General features: G+C 44.3%; 1 protein-coding gene and 1 long non-coding RNA gene across 3 annotated transcripts in view; one reads left to right on the forward strand and one right to left on the reverse strand.

Annotated features, from left to right (window-relative positions):
• LOC115650429 overlaps positions 1 to 17,512 on the forward strand; it is a 43,782-nt gene extending 26,270 nt beyond the window's left edge. The window contains exons 2-3 of the long non-coding RNA XR_004000092.1: positions 14,941 to 15,053; positions 17,426 to 17,512. This is a non-coding gene — a long non-coding RNA (uncharacterized LOC115650429). The remainder of the gene's footprint in view (positions 1 to 14,940; positions 15,054 to 17,425) is intronic.
• WEE1 (WEE1 G2 checkpoint kinase) lies at positions 1,166 to 23,216 on the reverse strand. 2 transcript variants are annotated; one of them, XM_030560390.1, is made up of 11 exons: positions 22,689 to 23,216; positions 17,386 to 17,594; positions 16,686 to 16,752; positions 16,431 to 16,603; positions 15,082 to 15,203; positions 13,266 to 13,412; positions 12,771 to 12,866; positions 12,593 to 12,678; positions 12,169 to 12,339; positions 11,932 to 12,077; positions 1,166 to 2,525 (listed from the first exon to the last, which is right to left on the reverse strand). In XM_030560390.1, exons 1-11 carry the CDS (start codon positions 23,214 to 23,216, stop codon positions 2,375 to 2,377), a joined length of 1,896 nt encoding a protein of 631 aa, XP_030416250.1. In that variant the 3' UTR covers positions 1,166 to 2,374. The 2 variants fall into 2 exon arrangements, with proteins under 2 accessions (XP_030416250.1, XP_030416251.1); XM_030560391.1 differs by lacking the exon at positions 22,689 to 23,216 and adding an exon at positions 19,742 to 21,017.
• Positions 23,217 to 23,233: the final 17 nt, after the last annotated feature.

Here is a 23,233-nt window from a genome sequence, read left to right on the forward strand (position 1 = left end):
CTTGCAACAAGCCATTAATTAAAAAAATTTCATTCCAAGTACTTTTATAATCAGAATGTTATAAAGTGCATAAAGCAAAGGTGTATAATCTAACTATTGTGTTTTAAAATCCAATACCAATCCAAATATTGTTTTAAAATCCAGTACCGAAGTTTGTATAGAACTTTACAGAGTTTTATATAAAGACAGCTTCATTTGTTAAAGACACACATGATATAATCCAGGATATGTATGCTGATATTTTTCTACTTTCCAGGTCCTACTCTTAAATTCAAATAAAATGAATATAATGTTTGTGCCTTTTAATGACAAAAGTTGTCAAAGGCTTGTCATCTTATTGTTCTTTGCATTAGAAAGTCAAGATTTCTGTATGCTAGTTTTGGTAAAGACAATTAAATAAATACAAGCATTTGCTGCTAGGACTGTGAAATATGATTGTGTAAAGCTAATTAGCTCTCAGATTTAAGAACTCTTCCTTGTTAATACCTATTTAACCCAAACACCTAATAGACAAGATTGTTAAAAATTGTCACCCATAACTCCTTAAAATTAAGGCAGTTTCAGAGTTGTCCAGAAAGACTTAGCATGGGGCGATAAGCCTATTACCTTACCCATAACAATACACATACAGAATACCCTCTTCTCTCCCCTCCTTGCCACACACCCCTTGGGATTGAGACTCCTGTCTCACAAAGAATCCCATCCTACCTTTCATTCAGCTATTCCCTTACCCTTCCCCCATCCTCCCCACCCAATTAACCTGAATGATTCTTATTCATTCTTCCCCCCTAAATCATCAATTCTCATCCTTACCCCACTAGGTCTACTACCTAAGAAGCAGCTTTTTAAAAATTGAAGTAATTACCTCAACACTTGTTGCTTGGACCAGCTTCACAGCTATAAAAGCCACCTCAGCCTCTCTCCATCCATCCTGGCTGCACAGCTTACAGATGCTATTTCTCAAATTATAGCAGGTAGCAGAGAGGTGGACAGCATTGCTCTACTCCTCCCCTGTGGTAAGCATCCATAGCCATGTGCCCTCCTTAAGTGAGGCAGAACCACTGGAGTAGGCAGGCCACATCAGGACTAGCCATGACGTACTACAGTATAGATATTGTATTTACACAACTTTAAAGCCAAACAGGTATTAGACACTGTATTAAGCTCAACCTTTCACTTTTAATATTCCAATTAAATACTAATACAAATAAGTGAAACACAAATGGGGAACATTGTTTAAATCAAAGTTAATGAGTAGAGACATGCCAGTAATAAACAAATTCCATTTTCAGCAATATCTGTCATCTTTTAACTAGTATCAGAAAAAGTGATTAGACAGCCAAATTGTATTCAGTTCAGAACATATACTGGAACAGAGTCAACTCAGTCTTCTGGCATCCCAGACTACAGTTTAGTATAGTATACTATGAGCAAGATCAAACAGTTATGTACATGAACACTGAACAGCCAAAATACTTACACTAAACAGCACAATTATGTACAGGTACCCAACAAAAATATACAATAGCCATACAAACATGAAACTGAAGGGAGAGAGAGGGAAGAGGAAAATCCCCAACATTCAGAGAACTTTATTAAAAAATTACAAACACATTAATAGCTGAGACATTTAACAATTGCACTACACTAATACAAAGTTCAAATATAAAATTGGTGCATTTAGTTCACAATGCACTAGCTTTAAAGAAAAATGCTGCTTTCACTAAAGGCAGCTTAGATATTTTTCACATAATTGTTTTAACAGAAAGCCTATTAACACAATGATTGTTTTAATGCTACAGTTTACAGCAAGGACAAAAACTAAAATAGCAGCAGTTTCACACGGCATATACTTCCACAGGCTTATTTATCCATGGTTTAAGTAATGCCTACAAAGTGCTCCCAGTTGAACAGGCAAGTAAAATTCACAATAAAAAAAGTTTCCTGACACCAGGTATATTGAATGGCCTTAAACCAGTCTCCTCAGCATTCCTTTCCTGTTCCAAGGGAAATCTTTTAAGATTATATAAGGAAATATTTTTTGTTTACAAAGTAGTAACACTAAAAAGCAGCACACCCCTATAGTGGTTAACTTGGGGATGGTGTAACATTTAACAGTGTAACTGAAAGGCTTATGGATTAACATCCGTTTTCAATAGACCAGATATTAAAGTCCAATATCTCAATTGTTAATACAGCTAATTTGCTGTATATTGCAATTAAAAATCCTAGAAGTTATTTCTGTAAAACTAGAGACACTGATTGAAGACTGGGCAAGAAACCAGAAATTGAATTCTTCCTTCAACTCCTCAAAAATTCAATCCACTAAGAAGATTTCATAGTCTCTCCCCGGGTTTTTTTTGGAATGGATATTTCAGTATATAGTAAGACTAACTGAGCGGTTCATTTTCTTTCCGATGAGTCGAGATGTTCTATTCTGTGTCGTAGATCTAGTTGCCATTCGATCACTGAACAGCGCCCTCTCTTCTGCTGCAGCTTTTGCCATTTGTGCCTTCTTCAGTTCTCTGAAAGAGAAGAATCAAGCAATGTCCATCCAATATAAGACTCAGTCTCAGGCCACAGCCTATCTGGATTTGCATAAGCAACATGAAAGCAATTTGCAGAACCACCTAGTTGATGTCTTCACTCATTTCAGGAGATAACAGGGAAAGTTCAGGATCCAGTTGTGTATCACATCTGAATTGTCTTATTTGGAGGGAGAAACCAGAAAGGAGGTTCCAGAACCACCTATATTGTTGATGCTCAGATTTTTAAAAATTTATATGCAGCTGTAAATCAGTAGCTGTTAAAACCTTTAAAACACATTTTTATAAATGCCAACACTCCCAAATATAGCTATGACAGTAACAGTAAGTGCCACTACATTCACAAAAGCTAAATAATTAACATAAGGGCCTTTTATTAACCTCATGAGGTGTGTCATTTCAACCAATGGATAACTAAGAACAAATTACTTCATTTTACTATGGAAAAGGGTAACCAAAAGAAACCCATAATACTAATGTTAATTGGATTGATGGAATAAAGAACATATCTAATTCTTCCTTGTACTCCAGTTAAAATAATACAGACTAGCAGTTAATTGCCAGTATGAGCTGACCTTAAAATGTCCACAACTAGCCAACTTTTAGAGTGCTAAGTGTAGAGACTTCATCCTCAAGACTAGCTAACCTTGTTAAGCTACCTTTGAAACCTCTGCAGAAAAATTCAGACCACAAAGTGTTTTCTTTTCAACAGACTGCCCCCCAGAAGAAAGGTATCAGTGACTAACAGCACAAGAATACTACCAAAGTTCTTTTCCTTCTATGTGCCCATATACACACTATATCCTGGATCTCTCATTTGCTTAACATGTCCAACTTGAGTTGGCTGCAAGACTGAGTTGAAGAGAGAACAGAAACTGCTATGCTGGATAGGACTGGTAGTCTGTCTCATATCTCATCTCTGACACTGACTAGTACCAAATGCTTTGGAAGAAGTTACAAACAAAAAATATACACATATACACCCCACAGGTAGCTGAAGAATAACCTGATCATAGGGAAAAAAAAAATTCTATATTACATTAGTTAGAGGTTGGCCTATGCCATGAAGGATGAAGATTTCCAACTTCCTAAAAAGATAACGAGTGTTTTTCACTATCCATATAAAATGTCCAACGCTTTTGAATCTTGCTATGTTCTCAGCCTAAATGAGTTCCACAGGCTAACTGTGCATTGTGTGAAAGAACTTATCAGTTTTGCTGCATATCCTCATATTATTGTATTGCAGGAAAAAAAATAGCAGCAGTGCTCCATCTACTTCTTCTATACTATTTATTATTTTGTATATTTTTTTATTTCCTTTGTTTAATCATTATCTTTCATACAAAATTTTCACGTCTCTAGTCATTACTTTCAACCACTGCCAACTCTCCTCTATTTCTGCTATATCCTCTTTGAGACAGGGTGGAAAGAACTCAAATGCTCTAGCTCAGCGATTCTCAAACAGTGAGTCATGACTCCAAAGTGAGTCACGACCCTGTTTTAATGGGGTCGCCAGGGCAGGTGTTAGATTTGCTGCAGCCCCAGGCCAAAGCCCGAAGGCTTCAGCCGTGGGTGGTGTGGCTCAGGCTTCAGCCCTGGACAGCAGGGCTGTTTACATGGTCCCTGCCCAGGGCTGAAGCCCTTGGGCATAGACTTTGCCCCCCTGAAGGTGGCAGGGCTTGGGGCAGGCTCAGGCTTCAGTCAGCCCTCCTGGGGACATATTGTAATTTTTGTTGTCAGAAGAGGGTGGCGGTGCAATGAATTTTGAGAACTGCTGGAGCTCAAACAAGATATATTCTTTATGCACAATTTCTATTGCTCAAATTACATAGGAGACCACACACACAAAAAACGGATACTCACGTTTTTGTAACTGTTGTTCTTTGAGATGTGTTGTTCATGTTCATTCCAAGCAGGTGTGTTCGCGCCGCGTGCATGCCAGCCGGAAGATTTTTCCCTTAGCAGTGTCCGTAGGGTCGGCCTTGGCGCCCCCTGGCAACCCTCCACCCCCTCAGTTCCTTCTTGCCAGCACTCCGACAGAGGGGCAGGAGGGTGTGTATTGGAATGAACATGAACACCACATCTTGAAGAACAAGAGTTACAAAAAGGTGGATAACCGTTTTTTCTTTGAGTGATTGTTCATGTCCATTCCAAGCAGGTGACTCAAGCCTGAACCTAGGCAGTCGGGTCAGAGTTCACTGCGGATTGAAGCACTGCACGGCCGAAGGCTGCATCGTCTCTGGCCTGGTGCGTGATGGCATAGTGTGATGTAAATGTGTGGACTGAAGATCACATGGCAGCTCCGCATACTTCCTGTGTCGGGATCTGAGCCAGGAGCGCAGCGGAGGAGGCCTGTGCCCTTGTGGAGTGGGCCGTGATCGGTGGGGCATGGACCTTAGCCCGATGGTAGCATTCTCAGATCCATGAGGAGGTCCTCTGTGACAAGACTGGGAGTCCCCCCATCCTGTCAGCCACAGCAATAAAGAGCTGGGTTGATTTCCTGAATGGTTTCGTTCTTTCAATATAGAATGCTAGGGCCCTGCGGACATCTAGGGAATGCAGTCTACGCTCTGTGCCAGAGGAGTGTGGCTTTGGATAGAACACACGGAGCAAAATATCTTGACCCATGTGGAATTGAGAGACTACCTTCGGGAAGGAACGCTGGATGTGGCCTGAGTTGGACCTTGTCTTTATGGAAGACAGCGTATGGGGGCTAGATTGTCAAATATGTGGAAGCAGTCTGTCCAGGCCCTTGAGGAAGCGACCAACCAGTGGGTTCGCGAAAACGGAAGCACCTTGCTCTCCTAGGTGGAACACTGAGATGGCCGCCAAGTGGACCCGAACGAAAGAGAGGGAAGGTCCTAGCTGTCTGAAATGAAGCAAGTAGTCCAGGATAAGAGGGACTGGGGTGAGCAATGGAGCCTGTCCCTGCTGTTTCCACTTAGCTATGTAAGTGACCCTGGTAGAGGGTTTTCTGCTACCAAGATGGACTTTCCTGACCTGTTGAGATCATTGCATCTCCACAGGGTTTAGCCATGGAGCATCCAGGCTGCGAGGTGGAGTGACTCCAGATTCAAGTGGCAGAGGTGGCCCCGATCCTGTGTGATCAACTCTGGGAGCAAGGGCAGCGTGAGGGGCGCCCGAGTGGACATATGCAGGATCGACGTGTACCAGTATTGGCACGGCCACACTAGCGCTATCAGGATGACACAAGTGCGATCCCTGCAGATCTTGAGGAGTACCCTGTGAAGCATGGGAATCAGGGGAACGGCGTAAAGCAGACCATCTTCCCAGGAGAGGAGGAAGGCGTCCGTCAGAGACCCCGGACTGCAGCCCACAAGGGAGCAGAAATGTTGACACTTCTTGTTTTCTCTCGAGGCAAACAGGTCTATCTGGGGATAGCCCCAGAGACGGAAAATTGAGCATACTACATCTCGGCGAAGGGACCACCCGTGACCACGGAATGAGCGGCTGAGGGCATCCGCCACCCCGTTCTGCACCCTCGGGAGGCAGGATGCTGTCAGGTGAATTGTGTTCCATACGCAAGAGTCCCATAACGCGAGGGCTTCCCGGCACAGAGGAGAGGAGCGTGCACCCCCGTTTGTTAATATAGAACATCGCTGATATATTGTCCGTGAGGACTGAAACGCACCTGCCTGCCAGGTGAGCTTTGAAGGTTAGGCATGCTAGAGGCACCGCTCACAGCTCCCTGACGCTGATGTGCAAGGAGAGGTCCTCTGGTGACCACAGGCCTTGGGTCCTGAGATTCCCCAGGATGTGCCCCCCACCCCAGATCCAATGCATCTGTTACCAAGGATAGGGAGGGCTGGCGAAAAGTATCCCCATGCCCACCTCCTGCAGGTCGAGCCACCACTGGAGGGAATCGAGCACCATTCAGGGGCGCATCACCACAGAGTCTAGGGTGTCCCTGGCTGGCCGGTACACGGTCACCAACCAGGACTGGAGAGGGCACAGCCTGAGCCTGCCGTGACTCACCACATAGGGGCACACTGCCATGCGACTCAGTAACTTGAGGCAGTTTCTTGCTGTGGTGGTCAGGATGTGTTGGAGACCGAGAATTATTTAGGATATGGACCGGAACCTGAACTCCGGTAGGTACACTCTGGTGTGTGTGTCGAGTCCCGAACTGCCCCTATAAATTCTATCCTCTGGGTGGCAGACAGGGTGGACTTGGCCTCATTCAGCAGGAGGCTGAGCTCGAGGAAGGTCCGTCTGATGAAGACCACCTGAGCCTCCCCCTGTGCCTTGATGAGCCAATCGTCCAGGTAGGGGAACACCTGAATCACCTGCTTGCGCAGGAAGGCTGCCACGACTGCCATGCACTTTGTGAAAACCCTCGGGGCTGCTGACAGGCCGAAAGGCAGAACTGTGAACCAAAGATGGGCGTTGCCCACGACGAATCTGAGGTAACGCCTGTGTTGGGGGATTATGGCAATATGAAAATACGCGTCCTTCAAGTCGAGGGTGGCATACCAGTCCCCTGGATCCATGGAGGGAATGGTAGAGGACACGGAGATCTTGAGGAACTTGAGCTTCTTTACAAACTTGTTGAGAGGCCACAAGACCAGAATAGGTCTGAGGCCCCCCTTTCGCCTTCGGTAATAGGAAATAACGGGAGAAGCCTCTGCCCCTGAGTTCCTGAGGAACTTCCTCCACTGCCCCTGCTGTGGGGAGGGACTGCACTTCCTGAGTTAGAAGCCCCTGCTCGTGAGAGGGGTCCCTGAAGAGGGATGGGGAGGGGGGGCTGGAGGAGCAGGAGGGAGGAGAACTGGATAGAATATCCTCTCTCTACCATGCGAAGCACCCAACTGTCCGATGTGATTCGGGACCAGGCACGATAAAAGGGGGGACAGACATGACCCAAAAGGTAGGGCTGGGAGGATCCAGAGTCCTGACCAGTAGGTCGTCCCCGACCGTACCATCAAATTGGGGGCCTAGGCCCCGATGGTGGCCTTGTCTGGCTGGATGACTGGCCAGAGGGCTTGATGTTGGTGCCTCCTTCTGCCATTCCTGCCTTGCCTACGCCTGGAGTCCGTGCAGTTCTGAGGCTGGTAAGGTCGTGGGGCCAGCTGCAGTCTGAACTGCCTGCTCTGGGTTACTGGGGTGTGCAAGCCCAGGGAGCGAAGGGTAGCCCCTGAGTCCTTCAGGCTATGTAACCTCTTGTCCATCTTTTCAGAGAAGAGCATGGGCCCCTTGAAGGGGAGGTCCTGGATGGTCTGTTCCACCTCATGAGGAAGGCCCGAGACCTGAAGCCAGGCTCCTCACCTCATGACCAGGACTGCCTGGAGGGATGCTCGGGAGATCAACTTCCCCTCCTCAACCAGGACCGAAAACTCTGTTCGCGATTCCTGGGGAAGAAGTTCAGCGAACTTAGACAATGCCACGCATGTATTGTGTCCATACCGGCTCACTATAGACTGTTGGTTGGATACACATAATTGCAGCCCCACTGTTGAATACACCTTTCTGCCAAACAGGTCCAACTTTTTGGCTTCTCTGTTCTTAGGTATAGACCCTTGGAACCCCTGACACTCCCTTTGGCTGGCTGCATCCACTACTAGAGAGAGTCCACGGGAGGGTGGGCATAGAGGTGCTCGTGGCCCTTGGAGAGCATGAAGTAGCGCCTCTCTGTCTTTTTGGACGTAGGGGCCTATGAAGCTGGTGTCTGCCACAAAACGCAGGACGTGTTAGCTATCGTTTTGATCAATGGTAGGGCTACCCTGGATGGGCCCGAGGGGGCCAGGATATCCACTATCAGGTCCACGTCCACCTCAATCTCCTCCGTTTGGATTAGCTGCCCGCTTAAGTAGCTGCTGGAGCACCTGGTTGTCATCTAGGGCTGGTGCCATTGCAGTATCCGTGACCGCCTCAGGTGGAGAGGAAGAGGAGGCGATCACCTGCAGCGGGCCTTCCTCTGTACCGTCCATCTCTTCAGGGGCTTGTGGCACACGGTACTGCGGTTGCGTGGCCAGTGCGAATTTGAGATGTGGCACTGCGGCTGGTACTGGGGTTGACACCGAACAACGAGGCGTGCCGGAACCATGGCCCCCGTCGGTGCCAGTGTATGATTAGGGAGCGCTGGACTTTGTTGCGGCACATTCCTGCTGGATGGTGGTGCCAGTGGTAGAGGTATTTGCGCCAGAGCCACCAACATCAAGGATACCAATGTGGACCTGGAGCGAGGCCCGAACGCCTGTCCCACAGACTGATGGTAGGCCCAGGGAGTCCAGAACGGCTACTGGGAGGGAGGTTGCCACTGCGGCGGGTAAGGTTGATGGATCGCCTGCGAAGCCAGCCTCCTGCTGCTTGATCTACTGGAGCAGTAGGACTCCGCCTCCAAGTCTGAGATCTCCGAATAGGAGAACCTAGGGGGAGCAGTACCCACTGTTGCTGGGGAGCGGTGCCAGAGAACACTCTCTCTGCACTGGTGCCGCCGGGGCGGCGCGGGGCAGGGACCGAGGAGACATCGGGGGTCAGGCCACGGACAGCGGCTCCTTGCGTCAGTGTGGAGAGGCCGGCATTAGGAGGCTCAACAAGTCAGAGGCCACCTTGAACACCTCAGGTGTCGATGGGAGACGCACATCCTCGCTAAGGTCCGGGGATCTTGGCCAATCCAGACTCGACCGCCCCCTCTCTGCTGCGGGAGTCGACGGAGCAATGGGAGGATGAGTCTGTGGCCCCGCTTGTCCACTCACACTTGTGGACAGTGTCATCTTTTTAAGGTCCTGGTGGGGTGATCGTTCCCTCACCGGCCTCTTCTTTTTAGCGGGCTCTGGAGAAGGTGAACAATGCCTCACTGAGGCCGATTTTCTGTGTCCCGACTCCCTCTGGTGCCAGGATTTGGAGACTTTGGCCTGGGCCTCGTGTCTTGATACCAGTGCCGGGGCACTGTGCACCGAAGAGGAGGTGCTGGGCGCCGAGTTGGCCGGCTCGGGTTGCAAGATGGCCGCAAGGCTGCCTCCATCAGGAGCACTTTGGAGTCTCTGCTCTCTGTCCTTAAGAGTCGTGGGATGGAAGCCCCTGCAGACATCACACCGGTCTCTTTGGTGGCTCTCTCTGAGGCAACTTAAGCAGGGAGAATGTGGGTCATTCTTCGGCATAAACTTCCCGCAGTCCCTGCAGATTTTAAACCCTGAGGACCCGGGCATGCTCCAGCGGGGCGACAAATACTTTGGGGGAAGCCCCCTCCCACAACTATGTACAACTAACTCTAATTTAAAACTAAACTATATACACTGACAACGGGACACTGCTAATCTTGCTGTAAGAGCGAGCAAGGTTCCAGCTAGCCATCACCAGCAGTAAGAAGGAACGAGGGGATGGAGGGTGGGCAGGTCCCTATATAGGACGTCATGGAGGCGCCACTCCACGGGGAGGTGCCAAGGCCGAACCTACGGACACTGCTAAGGGGAAAAAATCTTTTGGATGGCATGCACACGGCACGCAAGCCCCTGCTTGGAATGGACATGAATACAATCATTCTTCGAGTGATTGTAATGATCCTCTATGACTCTGAAGTCTAAATAAATGAACACATTCCAGGAGAGGGCATACCACAGATATTTGCACCATTATTCTCCACCCATTCTTAACACATCTTGATATTGTTTCCTTTTTTCATTACATTGTATATCAAGACTGAACTTTCTCTCCCCCAATTGTTCTAGTTAATGTAATCCGGTATTGTGTACAAATAGTTCAGACTAGGAATCCCAAAACGCATTACCTTGTTTGTCAAAATTACATTCCAAATGCCATTGTGTTATTCATCCACTTCATTTTGTTAAGTTCCCCAGTGTCTTCTCATCAACTACCCTAAAATATGTAATTTTCACACCTCAGTGCTTACCCCTTTTCCAAACTATTTAGTATACTAGCTGCTGCTCACGAGTCCTAATATTGACCTTTGGAATACCCAACTCTTCACATATCACTATGATAAAACTTAGCTATTTACTCCTACTCTTTGTTGTGTTTCTGCTCCAGAACAGTATTTTACCTCTGACCCTATTAATACATTTTTTTAAAAAATAACCTCATGAAAGGTTCAAAGGTTTTTTCCCCCAAAAGTCCAAGTAAATTGTCAATCGACTCTTATCTACTTAAGGACACAAAGAACTGTAAACAGATCATTGAATACATTCAGCAGCCAGATCCCTTTGACTGCTGTTTCAGACATATATCTTTGACCCAGGACATCCTAAAGGACAATGTCGCATATAGTGGACAGATGATTTCTTACATGCTGCAGAGGGAGCAGCCATGTACAGTATACACAGACATCACGTCAATACTTGCAATAGCTATTAGTTATTTTGTCATGGCTATGTTAACATTTAGAGAAACCTTTAAAGAATATCAAGGACACCATGGGACTTTTGAGAAAAAAAGTTGCTTCCAGGAGGGGTGAGGGAAGGATATGAAAGACCGCTAATATTTCTTATTACTGATAATACTTAGAGAAGTTTGGAACACATCCTCTCTCATGCATACAGGCAAGTGGGGAGTCTCAGTTCCTAGAATTTCTTTCAATAAAAGCCTGCAGACTGCTAGATTTATTTCCTCCTTTCTGCAGTCAGAGTCATTCATCAGGAGACTGTATGAGTGTAACCAACCAGAAGAGCAAGTCTGCCTCCAGTTGTACCAGTTGTGGAAAAATGGAGGGCATGAGAAAAAATGACTAAGGGCATCTATATTAATCGCAAATGCACAGAAACGCAGCAATACCCCACACCTTAAGCTTTCCAGCCATTAGGCACAAACACACAAAATTAAAGAAATAAGAGGTTCAAATGCTAACAGTCACCATAATTCTTCCATCTCCTGCCTATAATTTAGAGAATGACCTAACAGCCAGCTCAAAGGGATTAAGGAGGTTAATACTCTTCCTAAAGGGAATCTCAGTTTCTAAGCCACACTTTACTAAAACCCTTTGATTATTACAATTGAAAACTTGCCCAATGTGCTAGCCACTATTCATGCTATTTTACGTTTATATCAGTGAAAAACAAAACAAATGGAGTATCTTTTATGTTGATTCTCAATACTGCAAAAATTATATCAAAATATTGCAAAGGAAATTTTTCTTTAAAAAACAATTAGTTTTTTAGACGTTATGCAAACATTGCTATTGTTCTTAGGTTTCTATGGTATATTTGGCCTCTCAGAGTTTCCTTAAAGTAGTTTCCTTAAAGAGTTTCCTTAAAGAGTAGACTTAGGTTTAGTCCAAGTACAGTTACTGTGCTCTTATGTCCTATCTTTAATAATCTTAAAATTTGAAATAAGAGTATGCATTTCATCACCCTAAAACACAAATTATTAGAAATATATTTATATCTGATATTCAAGGAACCTGTGCACTCACTTTTGCAACAGTGAATTTTTGAACTTCTCAGCATTCAATTCTATACGAAGTTGTTCTGCACTCTTTTTGGCAGCAGACAGCAGCACTGAATGCTTGCCCAGAGCTACTGCTGTAGGTCTTCTCTCTGGATCTGGACTAATCATAACCTTGAAGAAAAGAGATTTATGTTTAAAAATACTAACTACTTACAGTATCAGAATAAGCAAGGAGCCATCTGCATACAACAACAATTCTTACTTTTAACAAATCCAATAATTCTTGAGAAAGAACTTGTGGTATTCTAGGCAGTTTTCCTTGTCGAATTTCATGCCATTGGTCTCCATTAGTCGGAAGTGGTTCAGCACCAGCAGCACACACAACAGTTAGAGCAAGAGCAAAAATATCAGCTTTCGGCAAGTGAGTATAGTTCTGCAAAGAAAAAATTAAACTTTCTGTGAATATCCACACCAGAATAGAAACCAGACATACGACTGATTTGGAAATGGAGACATCTGAAGTATCTATCTTCTCGCACTCCAAAAAGGTGAGCCATTTAGAACAACTCATGTTTTACAAATTTGAAAGTTATTTCAACTTGGGGGTGGTTAAATAAAAAAACTGCAAACACATCACGCAGACTTAAACCTTATTTTAGCTTCAATTAGCAAAACAATGCTGTTACCTCTTGTAAAACTTCATTTGCAAGAAAACGGCTATCTCCTTCCTCTACTTGTGGACTAGATACTCTAGTTACATGGCCAAGATCACCTACATGGAATAGTTAAGGGGAAAAAAAGTTATTTTTCAGAAACCAAATTAATGATATCATTTGATCTTTAAGCGTGCAGTATTTTCCTTACCTATTTTAAATACAACTTTGTCAGAAGACCAGTCATCATCATCACCTTCCTCTGATGTCATACTTGGAACTGATGTCCTAGATATGAAGATATTACCTGCAAAGAAGAAGAACTGTATGGAACACAATTCCAGATCTAAGTTTTACCTCGTTTGATTTCTCAGACAACTGTATTTATAAAGAAACTGGTTTCATTATATACATCATTGCCTAGAGTAAGACAAACTAGAAAGCAGAAACCACCTCATGGGACAGAAGCCAGTTTTTTGGCAAGTCAACAAACTTGGTTCCACAGAAAATGATGCAAGATAAACTTAAAGGAACTTTAATTATGCTAGCCAATTTTAAAATTGATCTCTCTGATCGTCTGAGTAGCAACACAAATAATTTACAGTTATTGAGGTGTGGCTGACTGCTTATTTTTCTGCAACAGACTAAACCATTTAAAGAAATTGTAAATATAACTTCAATAGAGTACACTAGTTTATATACTTACTAGGCTTTATATCCATGTGTACCAGTGACATTGAATGAATATACTTTAAGCCACGAGCCACTTGAAGTAACAGATCTTTCAGCTCGGGTTCAGTAAAATAGCGCATATTTCTGTAGTTTTCACTTATGACATCAGCTAAACTGCCACCTAAAACAAAGCCAAAATATGTCAATTACCTTCCTCCACAAGCGTTTTATGTAAAATGAATGAGGTTTCCCATGTATCAGAGATTCCCAAAACATGGTTCGTGGAGCACTGAACATTGCTGGTGGTCTCTTTCCCCTTATTCCCAGCTTCTACACTGAAATACATGTAAAGTAATGTAAGCAATCGCTGTAGTTGCCAGGGATCCCAAGCGTGAAGAAACTGTTCCAAACATCCATGAATTGGGGGCCATGTCACCCATATAATCTGTATTAGAATGTTTTCTACAGCATAAGAGTTTAGGAAGATATGGCCATGTTACTATTGTGGTGAAAGCCTCAATTTTTGGAACCTCCTGTTTTGGGACTAGAATGTAGGCTACAGAGAGGACAGGAGTTCTGTGCAAAAGGAAAACCAAAAGGCACTGAATATCTAACCCTAAACCACAAAGGTGTAGATTTAGTTTGTGCTAGTGAGACGACCCACATGGGAACAGTATAAAATTCAAATAAGGAAAACTGAGTATGCCCTCCTTAAACATGACCTTTCTTGGACACACTCCACTTTTTCTTTGCATGGGAGTCATTTAATCTAATTTTTTTGTTTTAAACTCCTCTAAGGGACTTTGGTAAGACACCACAGAATTTTCCTGATAAAGTTCTTTAAGTTGGCTTTTTCACATTTAGGCCAGCTCATGGCACTGAGCCAAAAAGTGTATTAATCTTCCACTGCTTTTGTAAGTGGAAGATTAATACACTTTGCACTAGCAGCACTTTTTGAAGAACTATCTCAGTTGATAAGTATTTCTCTCTCTCCCTCCCCCACCCCTCCATCTATAAAACGGGAAACAGAAATTAAGTGATTTACTCATGGTCCCAAAACAATTTTGTACAGGAATATTCCTCAAATCTTTATACACAAGTAATATTTCAGAGTCAACATACTTTGATATTAACATGAAAAGCAATACAGAAAGTTAGTTTAAAATCAAAGTCACTTCTAGTTTGTGACTTAGAACCAGCTGCTGATCCTGATGAAGGCTGAGCTATTAATTAAAATGGGAGGTGGCCCACAGAACACCTGTTTCTCACCTGACCCTTAAATAAAGGGTGACCGGAATTCTGAGAGGTGAAGAGGGATTTTCTTTTTTGTTTAGCAGCAACACAATTGTTTTATTGTGCTTCAGCATGCATGGGCCTACCGCTATAATGTCCAAAGTGTGTTAATTATATATAAACTAAAAAAAATGTTTCCCCCATAAGGAATGCATGAATTTGCTTAGAAAAAATAGTTTCTATGTACTGCAATATTTACTTTGTCAACCAGGGAGTAGTCAAACAGCCCCATAGCTCACCAATTGTTATGTGCCAGGGGAGGAACCTTTTGCTGTGTCCTCTCTTTTACAGAGTTTTGTTTTACTGGAGTATTTTGTTTGATCAAATTTATTGATTTGGTTTTTAGATATATAAAAAATGCTCTCTCCTACAAAAGGGACTGCACATACATGTAACTCCATCTCTTTCACATTTAGAAAAGAGTATCTCTTACAACCAACCAGTGCCATCCACCCCAAGCTAATGCCATGAGAGACCTGCCAGTTCAAACCCTACAGGCAACTTTAGAAGACTTACAGTTCATAGCAAGGTGACTGATAACAGTTTTTTTTTCTTACCATTACAATACTCATTCTGTATAAGCATGTGATCATCTTCTGCCCAGGCAGAGTAGTATCTGACTACATGAGAGTGCTGCCCCAAAACTGCATGTGCATAGACCTCTCTTAAAGCATTCTGCCTATTATAAATAAAAAACAAATAAACAAAACATTTAGTGGTAGTCTAAGTTTATTTCAGAATATCTAAATTTAGGTCTTCTGGAAGTTGCTACACATACAGGCAATCTTTATACAATGGTCACATGTCTTTAAGGCAGTAGCCATGTTAACACTGAGCCTGAAAAACGGGTATTCATATGTCAATACTACTTTGTTGTCAAGCAGCTGATCTAACACCATTCATCAGTGGAAAGAAGAAAAAAATCACCTTGCTATTATAAACTTAAGGCTGATGTCTTTTACAGATTTAATTGGGCAGTATCTGGAGTTATATTTGCATTGATGTCAGTGATTGAGTATTTAAGTTTTAAAATATTTATATTATACTATAAAAAGATTAACCACTGACAAAATACAAGTTTTTGTTGTAGATGAGGTTGCATGGTTCCACTTCAAGAACAACTGAGCCTTCACCACCAGTAGAGACTAGAGAGGCTAGAGAAGGGGCTGCTAATCCACTATGCTTTTAAAGCACCATTGACATCATTTCTAAAGGCCTGCCATTGAACAGTTTCAGAAAAGGCTCCTGATGATACAATTGTGGAACCCTTCTTTTGGTCGAAAGTTTAAAAGGGAACTAAACATTTATGCATTCGACGAAAAAGTTAAGATTGAAACAAATTATGGTAGTGTTTGTTCACAAAGACTTCAGTATTTTGGATTTAAGCATTCCCTTGGAGTGTTGTAAACTAAATAGCATTGTGCAAGTGCAAAAGAACCAGAAAAAGAAATTGGCCTGCTTAATGACTTTATCCTTCACTCAAACTGGACATGGAGCAATACTTATGTGAAGCCTTCCCAGCAGGGATCACAAAAGGGCTTTACAGACATAAGTGTAACATATGTACCATTAATGGAAGGAAGTATTATTGCTACTTTACAGATGACTAGAGCAATTTGCTCAAGATCATACAGAATCCCTGTGACAGATCTGGGAAGAGAACCCAAGTCTCTCTTCCCACTTCACATAAACCACAACACTACCCTTTAACTTCAGAAAGGCTATGAAGAGTTAGTTTTAGATTTCTATTTTAAGGTATTAGCTGTAAAGCAGATAAACACGTGCAAACTTAGATTCATCTTGAAAGTCTCATTTTAATGCGTACAACAGAACACTTCATGTAGGAGAAGCAAAAAGGCAACCAAAAGTCAGTATCTAGTTTTTAGGTAAAAAAACACATACTTACTCATCAACTGAGCCAGCTAAGGGTTTCTTGGACCGTTTTATAGCATAGATACAGCCATCGAGCCTTTTTACACATTTAAACACTGAACCAAATTCTCCAGACCCGATCTTCTCCAATTCATGAAATTCTGTTTCATACCGTGACTTCATATTACTTTCTGTTATTGTGATCCGCTGCAGTGATTAAAAAGGGGAAAGTAAGACTTACGTCGCAAATACACACTACTAATTAAACACTAAGCTGTAAGTGTGTTACCTTGGCAGGTCTAATAGTTTCATCTTCAAGCTCTCCATCACTTGCTTCCATGTCCTCCCCACAAGAGCTGAAAGTTACATTCATAATATATTCATTTATTGAATAAATAAGTCTTGATGATCTTAAAGACAGACAATAAGAATTCCAATTCTTACATTCTACCAAGGCCAAGCTAATGGAAAACCAAACCAAAAAGTCTAGAATGTGAAATCACACAAAGTAATACCCACCTACAAAATTTAGCTCTCTTGCATATATTTTCTTGTTGTTTCTAGGAGATTAAAAACCGCTGCAGCTGATGCCCACTGCTAAATGTCCACCCTATCACCTCCCCTTTCTGGTTTCTAACTACCAGAATCAAGAGTTTCCCATCCCAACTCAAATCCATGTCTGGACAATATAGTTCACCTTTTAATTCCTGTCCTAATCCAAGGATTCACTAAACCAATTTTACCTTCCATTTGACAAAAATCCCACTGCAGATTATGGTCATGCACATCACACCGTACCCCAGTGCAACACAGAAAATATATTTCTGGGTGTCATTCACCTTGAAGATACCTATTGCTATTAAATCCAGAATGTACATTTTGCATCTGTTGATTTTAGGGAAATAATTAACTAGAGAATTTAGCAATACAATATTTTTGTAAACAATTAAAAATGGTTAAAATAAGATTGATAAAGAAGTATGAGTTACTCATTCCAATGTGTTCTCTTTCTTCTACGACACTGTCCAGATGAAGTCTGAAGGAACAGCGAGTCTGGAGTAAAGGGATTAATGTTCACGTGTGGTGTCCGTCTCATAACAGCATCCCGCTTTTCTGACTTCCCAACATTCATGAAGAGGGATCCTACACGGAGTTTAACTGAACTGGAGCCCATTCCTTGAGCTTTGGAAAGCAAACTCTACAAAAAACAAAAAGGCTCATCAGTACTTTAGATACTCATAACTAGGACCCTACCAAATTCATGGCCATGAAAAACATGTCACGGACTGTGAAATCTGGTCTCTCCACATGAAATCTGGTCTTTTATCCTATACAGATTTCACAGGGAAGACTAGCATTTCTCAAACTAGGTGGTCACAAGGCTGGGGGGGGGGGTGTCACAGGATTGCCTCCTTTACTTCTGTGCTGCCTTCAGAGCTGGGCAGCTGGAGACATATGCTGGCCGCCAACCCAGCTCTGAAGGCAGCATCACAGCCAGCAGCAGTGCAGAAATAAAGGTGCCAATACCATATCATGTCTGAACTGCTGCTGGTGGCAGCACTGCCTTCAGAGCTGGGGTCCTAGTCAGCGGCCACAGAGCTTCCTGGAGCTAGGGGATGTTCCTGGAGATGGATCTGACCCAGCCCAGGGAGTGGCCCATGCAGGAGAAGAGGAAGTCCATTCCCTCACCAACCCAGCCAGGACCAGCAGCTGGAGCCTGGCATACAGTAGGAGCCCTTGGCCAGGGCACCACCAGCATTGCCCATCCCCTGGTTCTGTGCCCATTGTTCTGGCGCTCAGGAGTTAAAGGGGCCTTGAGCTGCTGTGTGTGTGACCACAGAGACCTCCCCCATAACCATAGCACCTTGGGTGATCACTCACCCGTAATGCCGGCCTTACCCTCCCTCCACCCCAAGGCCTTCCCATACCATGCCAACTCTCTTCCGCGCTGCTGCTGGTGGTAGTGCTGCCTTCCGAGCTGGGTGCCTGGCCACCAGCCACTGTTCACTGGCCACCCAGCCCTGAAGACAGTGCCGCCGCCAGAAGCAGCACAGAAGGGTGGCAAAACTGTGACCCCCCCTCATGATCCGCTTTTGGGTCGCTCCCCCAGTTATAACACTGAAATTTCAGATTTAAGTATCTGAAGCCCTGATGATTTTTTTTCTTTTTTTTAAATCCTATGTCTGTGAAATTGACCACAATTGACAGTGAATTTGGTAGGGCCCTACTCATAACTGGGCACATTTGGCTAGATTTTCCAGAAAGTTGTTATTAATAATGACTGCTTTTTAATCAGCATAAAATTAGCATAAGATCTCCTTAATAGGAATGAATTTGTCCAATGTAAATCACTTGGCTATGAATTTTTATGCTTTAGTATGACACAGCAATTGCCAGAATAAAGATAAACACTAACACTTTCATCATTTTTTAAAAGTCTGGCAAGAAAAAGTAGTCACTTTTTAGTCAGGAAAAGACCATACATAAGGATGGAACAATTAACACGATTCTCTTTCAACAGAAAGACCATGAAGCATGACTATATAAAAACACGCTGAACTCTGAGCTACTAAACACTAAATTACCACACATTATTGGCTCAGCTACACAGCAGCACAATAAAGCTGTTATGACTTGCCTATAAAATTTGCATTCTTCTACCTCCTGTAAAAAAGTTAGTCTCTATAAATAGAAGATTAGCAGTACTAGTGCTCAGTTCCACACTGATGGAGCACTAGAAATGCACAAAATATACGGGTGTCCTCTCAATATTCAGAATTGAAAAGTTCCTATTACACACAGATACTGTAACGGAATTTACTTCAATCCAAGAGAGGTTTTCCACAGTGAAGAAAGGTCATCTATTGAAAATGAAGTAAAACCACTCTTGCCATAATCCCAAACATACTATTTCTGGAAGCCAAGGGCAACCTCCCAATTATGTATGTTCATCAAGCCTCCTTTGGAGGGGAGAATTGGGAAAATGAAAGATTGAACAACAGATTATAGCCAAGCTGCCAGGGCTTCATCCAGCGCCTGTCATGACCTGCAATCCCTAGAACTGACCTGGGCAGGCACATGCTCTCTCACTCGCTCTCATTCTGAGTTTTCAAATGCATCAGAGTTCAATGGCATACACCACCCACAAAGCATGTTTCCTGTGGTATTTGATACAAGCAAGCACTGACATTTAAGTCACACTTACATGCTGTGTAATCACATTAATGGTAACAGGAGATCAATCATGTAATTAGAGACATTTTCAGAGTAAAAGTATTTTTCAAAAAGTGTACTTTTATCAACAATTAATAAATCAAGTAAGACTATTTACTTTTAATTACTTACATACATTAGTTTTCAGCACAGAAAGTTTAAAAAGACTAGCCAATTCCATACTTATATAGTATGTTTCCAAATAAATACAGTTTTCTGATTTCCATGTATTCAAGCAGCAACAGCTTGTTTGGAAGTCTAGTATGGGAATTGTTTTAAAAGCATGAAACAGCTTACATATTCCTTTGAAACTGATCATATTTCAGCAGTCCCAAGTCCCTCTAGCCATTTGTAGTTTGTAATTATTATGTCTTTCCTCCTCACCCCCCAAAGTTTTGTTCAGGTGTCAAATACCCACAAAACAGAAACAATGGAAATAAACTACATGGTGCTGTCAAACAAACATGCAGACGAACTGATAGAACATTTACACACATCAACAGATAAAATTCAGACAACCATGACTGAAAAGTTGAGTGTGTCTTCAAAATACATGTCCACTGCAGTGTTTAGAAGTACTGAAAATATGCCTATTACTCCTACAACTTGTTTTACAAAATCTAATTTTTTAAAAATTCCACAATGGATAAACTGGGTCCATTTAACAGCTCATACATATTTACAATGACAATGGAATCAAAGTAAGCTGACAAAATTCAATTACTGAACTACAATTTTAAGATCAAAAAGTGAGACTGGAAAACTCTTCTGATGTTTAATAAAATAGTGGCAAACCAACAGGCTGATCACCTATTTTAAAATATGAATTTAAAAAAGTACCAAACAGACCAGATTCATCTGTTACATAATCTTAACGGACAATTTGTGGGCAGGACCTACAAAAGATGCCAACTTTTTTTTGTTACAGGCAAACCAAGTATGTTATGTAACGATTGCTCTAGAATGGGCAGTGGTGCTGGAAACACAGATGATAACGTTGTTTTTAATCCCAGGCACAGAGGAATGAAATGGGCTATTATGTTTTGTTTGTGTTTAGGTTCCCTGTCAAACTGCATCAGCTATCCTCTGTTGGTGCAGTTCTATATTTAAGGAGCCAGATGCTGTTGGAAGAGTTTGTAAAGCACCATTTTCTGTTCCAGTTCACTCCTTACACTTAAAAGGAAACAGAGCCATCATTTCCCTTACACAAACTATATTATACAGAGTGGTTGTAGCCAGGTCAGTCCCAGGATATTAGAGAGAAAGGTGGGTGAAGTGTCTTTTATTGAACTAACTTTTATTGGTGAGACACACCAAGCTTTCCAACTACACAGAATGCCTCTTCAGGTCTGGGAAAGGTACTCTAAGCATCACAGCTAAATGCAAGGTGGTGGAAAGGATTGTTTAGCTTTAAGTAGTTAACACATATTCAAGGTAGAATAGTTCTTCTGAACAATCCTTTCCACCTTGCATGTAGCTCAGAGTACCTTTTCCAGACCTGAAGAGGAGCTTTGTGTGGCTAGAAAGCTTCTCTCTCTCTCACCAACAGAAGTTGGTCCAATAAAGGACATTACCTTGCCCACCTTATCTCTGTAGTGAGTATTGTTAGTCCTTGTTGCAAATCTACCAAACAAGTGGAAGTGTAATGCAAATCTACTAATACTTCTAACCCACCACCCTCCTGACATCCAACATTTTGTGCCTGCCAATAACATTGCTCTTCCAGTAAAGAGAGTTCTAGTGCCCTACAGTATTTTCTCTTGCACAGGTGGGCTGGTTCCAGCCCACATTAAGCAGGAATCCTTACTGTAATACAAGACCCAAATTTCTTGGTCAAGGTATAGTCAAGATCCAGACTCTAGAGAAACATTTTTCACACCACAATGAAAATAAGTGAATAAAGAGGTTTTACAACCCATTCACTTCAAAGCATCTGGCAATCACGTCCATGGTCTGCCTACTGCAGGGGTGGGCAAACTTTCTGGCCCGAAGGCCACATCTGGGTATGAAAACTGTATGGCGGGTCATAAATGGTCATGAGATTAGGGTGCGGGGGCGGGCAGCAAAGTGAGGGCTCCAGGGTAGGGCCAAAAACAAGAAACTCAGGATGTGAGGGGGTTCCAGGCTGAGGATTGGGGTGTATGGGTGGGGGTGAGAGCTCTGGCTGGGGGTACAGGCTCTGGCATGGGGATGAGCGGTTTGAGGTGCAGGAGAGTGATCTGGGCTGGGACTGAGGGGTTCAGAGGGCAGATGGAGGGGGTCAGGGGTGCAGGCTCCAGATGGTGCTTACCTCAAGCAGCAGCATGTCCTCCCTCCATATCCTACGCAGAGGGGCAGCCAGGTGGCTCTGCACACTGCCTGGTCAGCAGGCGCCACCCCTGCAGCTCTCATTGGCCATGGTTCCAGACTTGCCCCGCACCATGATTCTAGGCCAACAGGAGCTGCAGGGATAGCGCTTGGGGCAGGGGCAGCATGCAGAGGCCCTAGCTGTTCCTCTGCATTGGTTATGGAGGGGATACACGCCGCTGCTTCCCGGAGCTGCTTGACGTAAGCGCCACCCAGAGCCTGTACCCCTAACCCATATATAGAGCCGGGCAAGACCCTGACCCTGCTCCCTGGCTGCAGCAGGGCAAGCCCTGAACCCTACTCCCCAGTGGGACCTGAAGGTCCAGATACAGCCCCCGAGCCATAGTTTGCCCACCCCTGGCCTACTGACTACCCTGCTGTACAAACAGCCACAAAGCCAAGCCCCTCACTACCCTTCCCCCACATCGTACAGACACCACAACCAAGGGGGTGGATACTGCAGACCTTCCCAACAACAAAGGATATAGGGGTCCCTATATGTACAGTGCTTTGATGAGCTGGAAGACCAAGAGAGCCCCAGCACTGTAGCCAGCTCCTCCGGGAATCCTGTGCACAGGCCGCGCCAAGATCTGTGATGGAGCACGGGGCACACACGTGCTACAAGTTACAACCAGCCTCCCTTCACGGGATCAAGAACCAAAGGGGAAGTGTGCCACGAGCAGCCCCAGCCCCTCCAGAGGGAACCATCCCCATCCCGAGTCCAGCTCCTCACCTTGGGCGTGTGCGGGGTGTCGAAAAGGCGCAACTTGCGGAACGTCTTGTGGGGCGGGGTGCCGGGGCACTCGGGCAGGGGGGAGCGGGGCTCCTCGCTGCGGACCCGGTACGCGCCGGCAGTGAAATGCGTCGGCGACTCCCCGCAACACCGGCGGCCCTTGAGGGGCGGCGAGGGCGAGCCGGCCATGAAGTAGGCTCCGGGCGACTTGACCGGGGACGAGCCGAAGCCCTCCTCCTCCCATGAGTCCTCCTCATCCCCGGGCAGCGCGGACACCGCCGGCTCCATCTCCTCCTCTTCCAGCGGCGGCGGCTCGCCCCGCGCCGGGGTGCGGGCTGCCGAGAGCGGCGAGTCCGCCTCCTGGAAGGCGGAGTCCTCGCCGGTGCTGTTGCCGCTGCTACCCCCTTCCTCCTCATCGTCGTCCTCGTCGCTGCCGGCTGGGAACAGCAGCTTCTGTCGGATCGGGGCGTCCGCCGGCCGGACCGAGAGGCGGCGCGGCGCGGCCTGCAGCCGGCTCACAGAGCTCATGGCGGGACCGCAGCTCC

Source organism: Gopherus evgoodei, chromosome 4, assembly GCF_007399415.2.
Source record: "Gopherus evgoodei ecotype Sinaloan lineage chromosome 4, rGopEvg1_v1.p, whole genome shotgun sequence".
Classification (NCBI taxonomy): Eukaryota; Metazoa; Chordata; order Testudines; family Testudinidae; genus Gopherus; species Gopherus evgoodei.

Bases quoted from the DNA above. Each gene is read 5' to 3' on its own strand.
- WEE1 (XM_030560390.1), bottom strand. From the start codon at position 23,216: ATGAGCTCTGTGAGCCGGCTGCAGGCCGCGCCGCGCCGCCTCTCGGTC. The intron at 16,604-16,685 runs GTAACACACTTA...TAATCACTGCAG, and splicing joins AAACTATTAGACCTGCCAAG to CGGATCACAATAACAGAAAG. The intron at 13,413-15,081 runs GTAAGAAAAAAA...GCTTTGTTTTAG, and splicing joins ACAGAATGAGTATTGTAATG to GTGGCAGTTTAGCTGATGTC.